A 15,120-nucleotide genomic window follows, 5' to 3' on the forward strand; every position below is an offset into this window, starting at 1 on the left:
CACCTCAGTAGTAGGGATGGGAAGGTATTGCAAATCAATTTTGGTGATACCTGGATAAAGTGCAGCTCCATGCTCTTTCCAGTATTTCAAAGGATCATCCTTTCTTGGTTTCAGGGGCTCATTGAAGTATTTTTGAACCTCTTGACTATAAGGTCTGAGCTCAGTGTTTGATGTTAGCGGTTCGATCCTCGCAGACTCTGTCTTACGCAAATCTGCACCAAGGCATCCTTTGGTGCAGAGCAAAGTTTTGTTGCCCTGGCCAGACTTAACGTTGCATTTTGTGTTTATTTAGAGGTATAAGAATCATCCTTTGATATCCCTCTTGTCTGGTATTGGTTAAAAATAAAGATTTTGAGCCTCATGACAGAGGTTGTAAACAAAGCAGGTCAAGGGAGTTAACCCAGAAAATGTTCGGGTGTCCGCCTTTGTACGTGGGGGAAAGGTTGACATGACTTGTGTTGTTATGTTTAGTAGCTCCCTCATAATCTCAAAGCTGTGCTTTTTTCAGTGCTGCTTTTCAGTGACGAACGAGCAAACTTGTCACGGCGTAAAATATTGCAATGACTTTCCGTGCAGGAAATCAAGGAAAGTGTTGAGCTTCCCTTGACTCACCCGGAATACTACGAGGAGATGGGCATTCGACCACCGAAGGGAGTCATCCTGTACGGACCTCCGGGCACAGGAAAGACTCTGCTTGCCAAGGCGGTTGCCAACCAAACTACGGCCACTTTCCTACATGTCGTCGGCTCCGAGCTTATCCAGAAGGAACTGGTACTGTGACGAGATTACTCACGCGTCGTGCATGCACAGTTAGTTGAGAGCCGTTAATTGGAAAATAGTTAGTCCATACTCACAACGAAATCAACGACGTCCCACTACCTTGTTCAGGAGTGAGCTCCTTTGTAGGCGAAGAAATGGTAGGGCACAACTACGTTGTAATTTTTACTGAAGGTCTGTCGGGCCGTTTGTTGTGGCATCCGCGCGTGTTTGCCGTGAAAGTGTTTTTCGTGCCGCTCTGCTCCACAATGTGCACGGTTGTGGCGAGTAGCTTGTTGCATCAATGCGGTGATAAGCATTCTGCAAGCGATGGACACTCTGCATTTCCGCGATGTTCTAGTTATGGAGGTGCAGCGCATTTGTGTTGTCATCAGTGAGAGAGCACAGTACGCATACAACAGCACTGCGCTTGCGGCAGTGTATGCGCGTTTGGCGCGATAGTGTCAGTGCAGTGAGGTTTTCAGCGCCCGTACTACTTATTATAAAGTGGTCGCGCATCAGGCGGCAGTCAATAGCGGCAAAGCGCACTTGGGTTGTCGCCAGTTAAAAGCGTGCAATATACGTTAAAAGAGCACCATGCCACACTTTCAGACAGGCAGATAGTTGAAGATGCTTATTGTGATCGGGTTTTTTTAGCGATAAGTCATACTGGCAGATTTGTCGATGGCCGCCATCTCTCCTTCGTTTTTTTCTGATGCTTATCCGTAAAGGCATCACTGCGGTCACGCGGAAGTGTAAGTAATTGATCGACCTGTCTTTGCAGCTACTGCAAAGACAGAGTACGTACCTTTTGTGACACACTGTGACGTCAGTGTGGTGAGGGGTGCGGTTAACTTACCTGCGACCAAAAGTTATCTCGGTATGCACTAATTGATAAGAATAAGACGAGCCACTATGGGTAAAGCAGTCAGTGAACATATTATTCTCTTTAAAACACGATCAGGGATTTGTCGCAGCTACCAGCTACGTTTCAACTGCTGGTACATATTAAACGGGTGCTGAACAAAAATTGAAAAAAACTGACGAAAACATCGAAACTCCACTTGGAAGACGCGAATGATCCGATAAACAGAGCTTATTTCACGTATTTTTAACAGTTGGCCGTATATTTGGTGGATTGTCAGCGCGCCGCAGCTGCACGCGAACATGAGCTGTAACGTCACATTCTCCGAGGCGAATGCGGGGTACACGTGTTCCTGTCCTCCTCTTCCCTTTCTCCACCTCTCATTTCATCCCGCTTTCCTCCTTCCACAAAGCCCTGATGCTTTACCCCAGCCGGGAGCATTGATCGCTGCCAGTGCTGTTCGTAGTGGTTCTAGGAACATTAGTGGGAACTGAGTGGGTTGAGAGACAGGCTGGCATTGTTGGCACGCCCTGTAAAATATGTGGCACAAACAACAGCCGACGCGGACTTACAAGCTCAAACAGACGTTTATTAGCGTCCGCATGAGTCCAGAACCTCAAGATGGCTCCTTCGTTCCTGGTAGAACGAGCGCACGCGCTCGTTCTACCAGGAACGAAGGAGCCATCTTCGCAGGCACCTGCTGCCGAAACGGTCCAGCGATGTCCTCACGTTCAGGTTTTATTTGCTGGGAAAGCAGTTCTGTATACTTGAGTCCGATTCTTGCAGCACTTGATGAGGTTGCGTCTTCTCGTGTGAGCAGTGAGGGACGCTCTTGAATTTGCTGGATGGCAGCACAGTCTTGCGTGCACAACCAATCAGCCTTCGGGCGATTCTTCAGGATACCCAATTGTGTCCGACTCCCAATAGTCTGCTGATGCAGACATGTTACACGATATCCTGGCTGTTTGTTTTCTGTCTCCAATTCAGCATGGCGTTGTTCCTCGACAAACTGGTGCATCTTGAGCAGCAGGGGGAAAATCAGTCTCAGCTTCTCCTCCGACCCCAGCAGCTTCTTGCGCACCTCGTCGAACTCCTGAGTGAGCTTCTCCACTTTGGACTCGTACTCTTGACTAATTCTGCCTGCGCAGGTTTCCTCATGGCTTCCTTTAATTTGTATTCGAAGTTCTCGCGATGAGTTCGTTCATCGATAAGCAGGCGTTGAAGTTCCTTCAGCTTGTTTTCATGGGCTCTGTGCTCCCGCTCACGAGCAGCCTGCTTCTCGCGCAAATTCAGTCGCAGCTCGGCCATCTTAGTTTCCATTGAAGTGGCCTGCTCGTTCACGTTTCTTACAGCTTGAGCTTCACGTAGTGCGGCATCCTTCGCCTGGGTGACTCGCTTTTGGTTAGCATGAAAGGCCGGCTCCAGGCTCTGACTTTTGCAGGTTTCAACATGGTTTCCGAGTCGGGTCTCGTAGCGCTGGAGTGTTTCTTTTTCCTTTAAGGTGATCTCGTCCAATCCTGTGCGGTTTGCCTTGTCTGCTCGGGTGGTCATGTTCATGAATAGGGAGTCAACTGTCTTTGACGATGAGGGTTTGGTACTCCCTTGAAACATCCACTCAAACTTTTCCATGGTTGTCATTTTGGTGTTTCCAGATCTGGAGAGTTCGCCGGTCACTTTGATGTCTTCACGCAGCTTTCGTCTTAGCTTGTCTGGGTCGCACATAGTGGTTGCATGACGACCTTTGCAGCCCGAGCATGTAACTCTACGCCTGCAATCCCTTGCTCGGTGACCTTTACATGGGCATCGAAAGCACCTCATGTCGGCAGAAAGAAGTTTCTTCTTCTCTGGCAGAGGTAAGTCCATGGTACATGACTCCATCAAATGCTCCGTCGATTTACAGAAATTGCAGCTCGAGTTCGTTTCAGTTATAGCAACTTGGCAGTGAAGCACTGATGACGTTGGGGTCGCGCTGTGAAAGCGAGGACTCTCGTCTTTAGTATGAGCCGCCTCGTCGTATCCTTTTTGTTCCCCAAAGTCACTCCTTTCGAGGCTCTCCAGTTCAATAGAGACGAAGTGGAGAAGACGCTCTAGTTCCGTGTCATGCTGAACGTTGTTGCTTTCAGGTTGTGTCGCGCAGGATCGATGATATGCCACGACGATGTCACGTGGCAATGCCCTCAGCATAATGTTGCACAGCATCGATGAAAAGGACGACTTCCTGATGCCAAGCGCCTCCAGTCCCCGCGTGTTAATCAGCACATGGTCATATAACTTGCGGAGTTTGGCCACTTCGTTGGAAGAACGCACAGGAGTAAGCCTTCGAAGTCTTGAGAAATACTCCTGCTCCAAGCGCTTTTTGTCGCCAAAATGTCTTTTCAGGATGTCTAACGCGTCTTTGTAACATACTTCGGTGGTAGGAAGCCCCGCTATAGCTGCCGCTGCGTCTCCTTTCAAGAACAGCCTCAGGTAGTTAAATTTGTCGCTAGTTGAAAGATTGCCGTTCTGGTTGATGACCTGATCGAATTGCTCCCAGAACTCGCTCCACTTGCACAAGTCACCAGCGAACGGATTAATTGTCAGCTTCGGTAACTTGGCTCCTGGCCTATCAGCAGGTCCAATAGCCGCCGTCATGTCCCGAACTTCGATGGGCGCCGACACTACCGATGTTTCGCTATGCTGGCGTCGTTTGCTCTGGAGCTCGGCTAAGATGCGGGTCGCGTTGTCCTCATGCTCAATCACGGTAGCGTACTCCGCCTCGAACGTCTCGTCACTTATGTGGCTCTCCATCTCTTCATTAATCTTCTTCAGCTCCTCGTTGTTACTTTTAAGCCTCTCGTAAATCGAGTCGATGTGTCGCACTGTCGCGTCATCATTCTCAAGTAGCGCACTTGCCTCTTGTATAAGCTTGGTGTTCTGGGCCCTTCGCGTGGTCCTCTTCATCTTGAGCCTGTCCATGGCGATCAGCTGATCTGTTGGCCTCCGTAGTTCGCGGCTGTTGTTCCAGTCGGTAGCCACCAGCGATGTCCCTTGACGGTAGCTCCCGGCTGTCGCCTCCCGGGTTTCGGCACCAAATGTAAAATATGTGGCACAAATAACAGCCGACGCGGACTTACAAGCTCAAACAGACGTTTATTAGCGTCCGCATGAGCCCAGAACGTAAAGATGGCCCCTTCGTTCCTGGTAGAACGAGCGCACGCGCTCGCTGGCCCAAAGCTCGTCTTCTTCTTCCAGCAAGCTGAACGCGGGAAATTCAACATGCCCTTTTCAGGTCTATGTAACGTCAACAAATGTCACCTTCCCCTAGTTAACGGCACAGGCACTGGATGCGGTAGTTTATGAAGAATGCATTAAATTAATTATTTCCCTCTAGTTTCTGCGTGAAATTAAAGTTGTGTCTATCGATTTCAGCACCCAATCTTTCAAATTGGCTGAAAAATTTGGCGACAAAAATTTTGTTCAGTGTCCCTTAAAGGAGTGGTGACACAAAAATTCGGACACAATTTGACTGTTGCATCACACTTATGGGTGCTTATGGGTGCCATCTGTACAATATCAGCCACAAATACAGCCTAAAATGTATTTTAATTGAGATTTTTAGTTCATGAGAGTGCCGAATCCGAAATAGAAGCAAAAAGCGATGATGTCTTTCTGTAAACAACGTACGTCATGAGCTCTGGCCGGGTCACCGGAGGTGTGTACGAGACGGACAACGCTGGAGGCGACACCTGATGACGTATAGCCTAACCAAAGGCATACAGAATAACCCTGCAGCGAGTTACCCGCTCACTGCTTCTTGTGTAAAGCACTAGCAGTGCGATAATTAGCAATCTCACAGTATTCTGATTGCATTTTTTTGCGAAAAGAACTGCAACGTGACGGAGAAAACAGAAAAAGAAATTATTGTAGTTGGACAAAGTGCCACAATATGTTGCTACCGGCTTCACGGCTGCTGCTAGTGCTGCAGCCGTCAACAGCTCCGGTAACCAGGTATCCGCTAATGTTAGGAAGTCTACAGACAAACTGAAGCTCTCTACTGCCGGGATCGTATTGCGTAGTGGACAGATAACTGCGTCAACGTTTCGACGTGCGTACATGGTATTGGTATGCCTTGAGAATGCAGCATTGCCCAATCTAAATACAAGTCAGTAATGCGTACATCACGTCACTTGCATGTTACACATAAACGCTGTTACAAAGTGCCAATGTTGTGATTTCACTGCTTCGTTCGTCACTTCTCAACCTGCTACTTTACAAATGATCGAAGCGAAAATGTTTCAGCGTGTCTAATGCTGCGGCTGCTCCAAGCCTACCGAAAAAGGTCGCCTCAGTTGGACGACGACGACAAGAACAAAATCACAGCCACCAGCGAGATTCACGAAGTGAATCGAACTTTTCTCACTGATTTTTACTCTCCTCCCAGCTCTTTCGTCCATCGCCGCACTAGGTGGTGGTGGTGAAAAACTTTATTATAAAAGAGAGTGCATGAGCCCCTGAAAGAGCCCTACAGACTAGGTGACATCCGCTGCCTTTGCTCGCGCAATGAGGGCTTGTTGGGCCCCTAGGTCAGAGCAGCTAAGCAGCATCGCTTTCGAGTCCTCTCGCGTAGGGTTGGGGAGGGGAGGTATGGCTTTCTTCAGCTGGCAGGCCCATACCATGTGGCAGACATCGGCTGTCTCCCCACAGTGCTTGCGCCTCCCAGTGACTACAATCGATAAGCAACGTTGTTTCACGATTGAGGAAACAAGCACTCGCAACGCTCAACACAGCAGACGAAACAGCACCGCAGACAACATGGCAGAAGCTGGCCAGTGACGTCGCTGGCTCTCGTGTTTACCTGATAGTATCTGTTAACGAGTAGGCCAACCACGTCTTGGGGCCACCGAGTGCTCTTCGAAATCGAAACTGCCTCCGGTAGTAACATTCGAGCATATAATTAAAGATTCGTCTCACGCTGCGGCAACTTAGCTTCGTTGCCGTTATGAACTAGTCAGTAGTCACTGATTAATAGAAAAAAACAGAGGTTTACAAATTTTCTGTCACCATTTCTTTAAAGAGATTTCACTGTAAGTAGACTCTCGTTAAACGGAACTTTAGGGACCAAGAAAATGTGTTCCGTTTACTGAGAGATGAACGTGAGTGCAGAATTCAAGCATAAAAACAATCATATTAGGGGCAGTTGCTATTTTTAATTAAGCAGATGTTCCGTTTACTGAGAGCCTACCGTAATTGTTTCACTACGGCGTTGAAACTTCTAGTACAAATAGTCTATTGCGTTAAATGCCCTCCAATACTGCTGACATACTGAAAGGCACGTGCTGTCATGGAACACACCGGTCAAGCTTGAAGATTTAGTGCCACATCCCTTTCTGAACAAACTTAAGTGGCTGATGCACAGCAACGTTAATAACATGGCTGAAAAACTTCATACGGATTCTCTGAATTGTGGGGCAAAATCCGCACCTTGAGAAATGCACCTTCACCTTTTTTGATTAACGGTAGTAATCAGTGCTTTTGGTGACATAAAACTGTCACTTGGAGCATTTGGTGTGAAATAAGCAAATTTTCTTGCACCACCTAGATGTCAGGACGACTCCTTTAGGCTTATGTAACCACAGATATCAACTTCACTTGCATATTTTAATTTTTCTGTGCCAAGTCAAAATTCGGGAAACACATTACAACAAATTAGCGTTATGGAAGTGTGACAGTGCATTCTTCTTTGCTGCGCATATGTAGCAGACACCTGGTTTCACTGTTTTTATGCATGCAGGGAGATGGCCCCAAGCTTGTTCGAGAACTGTTCCGGGTCGCTGAAGAGCATGCACCATCCATTGTGTTCATCGACGAGATCGACGCCGTAGGAACAAAACGGTGCGCATCTTTCCCTCGCTTGTGTTTCTTCATCGTCATAACTCATAAGCTTCATTCTCAACGGCTGATTCAGCAATTAACTAAGTTCATTAGGTCACCTGCTCAAGGCAAAATGTGTGTGCCCATGTGTGAAATGATGAGTGCTGGGCTGTTACCTTGGCTGGTGAAGTTGCGTGAGGACGGTTATTGCAGCTGGGCCGTTGGTATTTGTTCAAAAAATAAAACGATTTGTATTTGTTTGAAAGGCGCGGTCACTTCCTATTCGTCAGCATTCATTGCGAGTCCGGCTAAATTAAGGTACATTAATCATACCACTGGTTGTGAGAATGTTATTTCATCTATATCACTAACCGGCGTTTACATTCTACAGTCGTTGTCAGTAGTAGAGTGCGGAAGAACGGAACCTGTCTCGTAAATATGGCTTGATCACTCATTACTATCCATAATTGTTTCGCACATCATAAGTCCCGTCACCGGTTTCGTAGTAAATAGTAGATCTTCAACAATTGCCTGTAACATTTGAACTTGTCGACCTTACTATGGCTGCAGAAAGGATCAAGATACTAGTTACGTGCTTTTTAAAGTCTCAAGGTTCTCACTTACCAGTTGTGTACCAATTGTGTACACCGTGACTGAAGGCGATATATAACAGCGCAACCGGGTTAGAATACAGACAGAAAGAAGAAATGCACTTTCTTCGTGAAGCAAAGTTGCGTGTTTTGGTTGCTGACAAGGACGGTTATTTTGTAACTATGGATGGCTGTGTGTACAGTGAGTGATAAGGTAGCCGCCGTGTTGGGAAAAAAATTTCAAGCGTGTCGATGTAAAAAGTGGGCAACTGAAGGAACAGGTGCGTTCCATGTTACTAAAGTTTAATCTGAAGCGCTTTGCGGCGAGTGTGAAGAAGGCAAAAATGCAAGAACTGTCTGTTTTCTTTTCAGTAAAGAAACTCAAAGTTGGGATGCTACTTAGAGCAATTGTCTCTGAAAAAGACACTTGGCAGATAAATGTTTTACGCTACATTCAGAGAAATTTGGAGTGTTGGAAAATTGTGGATGTGCTAAGAATTTCTAATTCGAAATCTGAAATCGCATCACTAAAAGAACAACCGTCTCTGTACTGCTATCCACTAAACATAGACGTAGAAGATTTGTACTATTCTATGGCCCAACGTTAAGTGTTGAAGGGACAGTCTACCGCTCAGAAAAAATTTGATTGTGGTGAAAATGAGAAGATTGTTTGTCCCATCGGCATTAACGAGCATGCTTTTGTCCAATAAAAATGAATTATATTTTTCATTTGGCTCTGAAAGTCATGAAAGTATGACCGCTAGCGTCACCCAACATCTATGTGGCCAATCTAGTGATAGGAGCAGAAAACTGTCGCACGTAGACTTATTTTGTTCAGAACAAATATGTATAACCTATAATTGCATTTCATACACTTTTTGCAGCTTTCCTTTGCGTCAGAGAGCAATTTTTGCTTTTTTCCTCACGTGTTCAAAGAGGCGCCCTGTGGCGCGGCCGGTGACGCGTTCGCCTGCCTACCTATGGTGGAGAAACGAGAGTTCTACATGGAAGACAATTTTGCCTTCATGTTCCGCTTCACCAAGGCGTCTGTGTTGGCAATCATGTCGCATATGCAACATAGATTACCTAAACATAACTGAGAAACAGCAAAAACATTCTCTTCTCTGAAGCACGTCTCATGTTCGGTTTCGTTGCACGTTTGGTACGAGTGGAACCACTACAGTTCGTTTCACAACGCCAGCGTACCAGTGTTGCTGGAACAGACGAAGTTTTCTGCTGGACTGCGGCGGTTTTTCAGGCTGACTAAAGAAAGTTGGAGAGACTGTGGTAATAATACTTTACTTGACAGTTTGTGCACTTTAAACGACCACTACGGCATTTATTTTATTAATAAACAATAGCTAATGAAGCCTGCAAAAGCTCTATGTGGTTCCAGTTCTATACATTTAACAGCACCACAATTGTCATGGCGTCCACCAACCATTGTGGTGGGCATCGCCCTACCAATAAAATAAGACCGAACGCAGAAAGAACAATTGTGTTTTAAAAATTTCTACTCACCTTCTAGAGAAACCGCTGCAATGTTGGACACTTCAGACTGTACGCTTTGTATTTCTATACAAAACAGAAAAGCGACGAAGGACGGTAGACAGTCCCTTTGTAGTGCATCAAGCTTTGCATAACAGATGATAACGACGAGTTGCTGTTTCAGAGCCGGTGCGGCACCTCCGTTGAGTCTTTTCTAGAGCTTGTGCAGGCGTACCTGGATTCAACCGTTGTGTCTTGGGAGGGAGATATCTTAGTTCAAAAATCCGGCATCTGCATAGGGTCATGTGTGGCACCTGTAGTCTCCAATATCTTTCACGATTTTGTAGACAGGAAGTTGCATAAGCACCTGTATAGGTTAGCGTCACATGTTTTTCGGTACGTTGATGATTTTTTGGTTCTACTGGATGCTACTCTTTGTACTGTACTTGTTGATAACCTATTCAATGATTTCTTTGTGAAAGTGGGATGCGTAGATCATGATATTCAGCCCACACTGCACCTAACCTCGTTAAGGGAGTCTCTATTTCTAAAGCCTACTAACACTTCTGAGGTGATTTCGACATTTTTATGTCTGAAAAATAGCCGCAGTAGGGATATGGACGATTTAGAAATCAGACCAATTAAGTATGCCATAGACCTTCTAGCTCCTGTTATAACGCACATTTTTAACGCGTCCCTGTCGACTGGAGTTTTCCCTCGCAATATACAAGTAGCGCGAGTAATAGTAGTACATAAAGGGGGTGATAAAAACAATATTGGCAACTATAGACCAGTTTCTATTCTTCCTATATTATCGAAGGGCCTCGAAAAAATTATCAACGTCCGTATTGATAATTTTTCGCAGAAACATAACTTGCTAACTGAATGTCAGCACGGTTTTCGAAAAAAACGGTCTACGGAAAGTGCATTAAATATGCAAAAGGATCTCATTCTTCAGAACATTGAAAAAAAGCTTCTAACGTTAGGGTTATACTTAGACTTTAGCAAAGCTTTTGATAGAGTCAACCACCAACTGTTGCTTACGAAACTAGAAAGATACGGTTTCCGAGGAATAAAACTTGAACTTATTCGCTCTTATTTAAAAAGTCGACATCAGTTTGTTGAAATTAACGACAACAGGTCACAAACAAAACCTATAACAGCGGGTGTGCCTCAAGGTAGCATCCTTGGCCCGATATTATTTCTTTATTACATTAATGATATTGTAGAAATTAGTGATATGTGTAAGTTTATCGCATATGCAGATGACTGCTCCATTTTCTTTACAGGAAAAGACTTAGAAGAAATAACGCCTATAGCTAGCACTGTCTGTAACAAAATTCAACGCTGGTCGAAGGCAAACTGCTTGATTCTCAATGAAGCCAAAACAAAATGTGTCATTTTCCGTGCCCAAGGAAGTTCTACTACATTCCCAGATAACATTGTTCTAGGTCCGTATACGATTACCATTACGTCTTCTATGAAAACACTCGGAGTTATATTCACAGCGCACATGTCCTGGAATGATCATGTTGGCAATGTTTGTGCAAAAGTGCGAAAAGTTATTGGTCTTTTAAATCGCTATCGAAATACATTACCCTATAAAATTAAGCGCCTCATTTATCATGCTCTCTTCCACTCACACCTCACTTACTGCTCACTCATATGGGGTAACACCACCGCACAAAATATTCGGATGCTGGAAACACTTCAAAAGAAAGCAGTTCGAGCCATTGCAAATGTTTCTTTCTCCGAACATACGGAAGAGCTTTTCCGGCAAATTAAAATAATAAAAGCTGGTGACATTTGGAAACTGAAAACTCTGCAATGCTACAAGAGTGCTATGCTAGGAAAAATAGATTCATTTCTAAGCCTCGCAGATCTACAAGAAAATAAAAGTACATATTCATATCGCCGTCAGGCCCCATGGCAAATCCCTTTTTCGCGTACTAATTATGGACAACAGCGCCTTTGCCATACACTGCCTTCCCTGCTTAATCATTTCAACAAACAAAGTGTTGATGTGTTACCGCTAAACAAAAATAAAATGTTGGACTTGTTCCTGTAGCGGCTCAAGACAGCATGTGTTTGGAAGAAAAAAATCACAGCGGTTTTTTTTTTACATGCTGCTGCTATCGTACTTTTCTTTCTATGTTATAAAAAAGTATCTCGGTTGTACTTTGTAGTTGCTGTATACTTGTTTTCATTTATACACTTCCCTTCCTTTCATCCCAATGTTCATGTTATATTCAGTTGAAATGTTATTATTTCTTTAATGCTTTATACTTTGTAACATGCTTTCTTCCATTGCTTTGAAACCAACATCACCACTGTCTGCCTGGGGGACCGGAGCTTTGTCAAGCCGAAGAACTTTCGGCTTTTTCTCCGGTTCTCCCTTTTTCACCTTATGTATGAAATGGTGAAAATAAAAGATTTTGATTGATTGATTTATTGATTATAGATGTCTTTAAGGAATGTGGAATGGGTCTGAATTTTACTATGGAGCTGAACAAAAATGATGAGCTGCAGTTCCTCGATCTAAGGCATCTTTTCTCAAAGATCATGTTTGTTGGCAATACCAACCAAGATCCATCAAGCCAATCCTGAACTATAATTCAGGCCACTCAAAAGTTGTAAAGAGAGGCATCGCGTCTACTGTGCGAGGTTCCGCCCTGCAAAAGTCATGCAAGCATCTCATAGCGCGTGCTTTTCGTACACAGGTTGCTTGCCTTGCAAATTCTGGCTTTCCGAGTAGCGTGATTTGCTCTGTCTCAGAAGAACTGATGACTAAGTTTAAGAACCGAAGTCGCTGTGACCCCGATGCCCCAGAAAATAGCAGGAATAAAAGGCATGCAGTCACTCCATTCCTACAGCGAACTGCGCATGGTTTGAAAAACGTTTGTTCATGGTATGGCGCAATTGTGCTGTTTTCGGCGCATAATAAAGTGGGCAAGGTGTGCGCTTCGGTTGATAGAGCGTTGTGTCGGAAGCCAGGAAAAGGCAACAAGTGTGTAGCCAGTCACGTACACAAATATGTACCTTGTGCTACTGGTGTGGTTTACGCGATTTCACTCTCATGCGGCGCATAGGCCAGACGGAACATTGCCTAAACGCACGCCTGCGTGAGCATGAGTTGACTCTTTCGGGTGTTGTTGTCACGTCTCATTTGGCAGTTCATTGCAGATTATGTGGTTGTGTACCCTACGTTAAGAACACCATTATAAAATACAGACATGCTGATCAGCGCACGCATTAAATAGCCAAAGCCTTTTTTTATAAGATACAGCGTAAGTTGTGTCAGTCAACTGTCATTCACTCTTCTAGATGAAGAGCACAGTTATTTGTTGGAGAAGACATGATTTATATTGTTTTGCGAAACATGTGCAGAGTTTTGAAGACTTGTTACCTATATATGTTCTTTCTTTTTCAATACGAAATCAGCGCTGTGTCCATTTCTTCATTTCTTCTTTCTGTCCGTATTCTAACCCTGTTGTGCTGTTATATATTTCATGATGAACATCCACCAACTAACCCAACTCCCGATTTTACTTAGATTTAGATGAACGTTAAAGCAACATAGGGGTTCAAAATAATCCGGTTTTACAACGTACACACTATGGTGTTTCTTGTAATCACATTGTGTTTTCGACAGCTTATCGCAGCACACATCAAAAACAAGGACGAAATGGACACATAGAGATATGCATAGTCGTGAGCGCTGACATATAGACAAATTCGGTGCTTACGCCTATGTATATCTATGTCTTCTATCTATGCCCTTGTTTTTGACGCGCTCTGCCATAAGCTGGGATGAACGAACTAGCCCACCAGTACGTCTTAAGTGTTCCTAGCACGTAAAAGCATAGGGTGCAGTTATGTTTTTTCTCCAGGTATGAGTCCAACTCTGGTGGTGAGCGAGAGATCCAGCGGACCATGCTGGAGCTGCTGAACCAGTTGGACGGCTTCGACTCGCGGGGTGACGTCAAGGTAATCATGGCAACCAACTGCATCGAGAGCCTCGACCCGGCCCTGATTCGGCCCGGTCGCATCGACCGCAAGATCGAGTTCCCCCTGCCGGACGAGGGGACGCGGCGGCGCATCTTCCAGATCCACACGGCACGCATGACACTGGCCGGCGACGTCAACTTCGACGATCTGGTGGCCGCCAAGGACGACCTGTCTGGCGCAGACATCAAGGTCAGTGGAAACTTGGTTTGGTAGAACTTGCGGTGGGCTGGTTGGTAATTCATCATGGTTATGTATATCGAGTGCACATACTCAGCCACGTGCGCATCCGCACACGTATATGCTCAAGACCACTACCAACTGTTTGCCAACAAGATGCACTTATAAAAAATGTGCAGTCTATGCAAATTCCTGCATAGATTGCACATCCGTGCGAAGCGGTGCATAAGTAATGCTCTGCTAGAACTGCGTATTTATACTCACGTTAAATGTGTTCTGTGTATGCAGGCCATCTGCACCGAGGCCGGGCTCATGGCTCTACGGGAACGGCGCATGAAGGTGACCAGCGACGACTTCCAAAAGTCGAAAGAGAACGTGCTGTACCGCAAGAAGGAAGGAAGCCCAGAGGGCCTATACCTCTGACTTCACCAGAAGACCGACAACTTCGTTGAAGACGTAGCTAACAAAATTTATTTATTTATTTCACAATACTGGAGGCCCTTCTCGATCTCATGCAGGAGTGGGTTGAACTTAAATACAGTTCACAAAAGGTGAATAAATAAAAAAATGAAACCATATATGCAGAGCAAAGAGTATGCATGGGCAAGGAGTGCGCACATGATGCAGTAAACGGGTGCATCAACCGTAAAAGCAGCAGAAACATCATGGCGGCACTTCAGCTTCCACTGGGCGGCGAACTGGTGTAAAGGGAGAGGGGGAGGACGAGTTGGCGCTACTTAACCCAGCCGGCGGATAACGCATGGAGGGGCTTTAGCTGCATCCAAAAGCGCAGCACCCAGGCATTCTTCGATGCCTTGATAGGCTTTTAATGTATGTCAAAACGATGCCGGATGTCGAAAAGTTCTTGCACGATTTTCTCAGGCTATAGAAACAATCGCCCTTCAAAGCGCCGTGCGTCGGCGGCCGGGAGACACTAGCGAGGCGGACGAGCTGGCCCATTTATGTGTCGAAGCCACCAAGAGCACGCGGCGGCGAAGGGAAAAGGAATGTGCGGTACTTTTCCCGTTCTAGTGACTCTATGCCCGACTGCCTGCCAGAGGTTCGTTTTTCTCGGGTAGCGCCGAAGCTCCGCCCACCTGCCCGAACGCTGCCGTAAACGCGTTCGTTTTTCCTCTCCGGCAGATAGCGGTCTGCCCGCGGGCTCGCTCTCCTGCCGGAACGATTTTGCGCTGGCAGTGACGAGACTTTTGCCCCTCGTGACGGTGAGGCAAAATGACGTCATTTCCTCTCAGAAAGGAGTCCTCGCGCTGCCGTCGGGCTGTCCGAACTGGGAAAATCGAAGAGGTTCAATGTGGACATCAGTCAGCGCCACAGTGAAGGAACTAGAATGGAACTGCGCTCGTGTTTGTTGCCTCCAAGGAAGGC

The 15,120-nt window shown here is 45.7% G+C and overlaps 1 protein-coding gene across 1 annotated transcript in view; it reads left to right on the forward strand.

The window, feature by feature from the left end:
• The window catches only part of LOC119382141 (26S proteasome regulatory subunit 4), a 67,308-nt gene extending 53,130 nt beyond the window's left edge, over positions 1–14,178 (forward strand). Inside the window, exons 8-11 of the mRNA XM_037649872.2 lie at positions 577–771; positions 7,392–7,492; positions 13,440–13,746; positions 14,023–14,178. Of these exons, the coding sequence (XP_037505800.1) occupies positions 577–771; positions 7,392–7,492; positions 13,440–13,746; positions 14,023–14,157 (738 nt within the window). The 3' untranslated portion in view covers positions 14,158–14,178. The remainder of the gene's footprint in view (positions 1–576; positions 772–7,391; positions 7,493–13,439; positions 13,747–14,022) is intronic.
• Positions 14,179–15,120: the final 942 nt, after the last annotated feature.

Source organism: Rhipicephalus sanguineus, chromosome 2 (genome assembly GCF_013339695.2).
Source record: "Rhipicephalus sanguineus isolate Rsan-2018 chromosome 2, BIME_Rsan_1.4, whole genome shotgun sequence".
NCBI classification, from domain to species: Eukaryota; Metazoa; Arthropoda; class Arachnida; order Ixodida; family Ixodidae; genus Rhipicephalus; species Rhipicephalus sanguineus.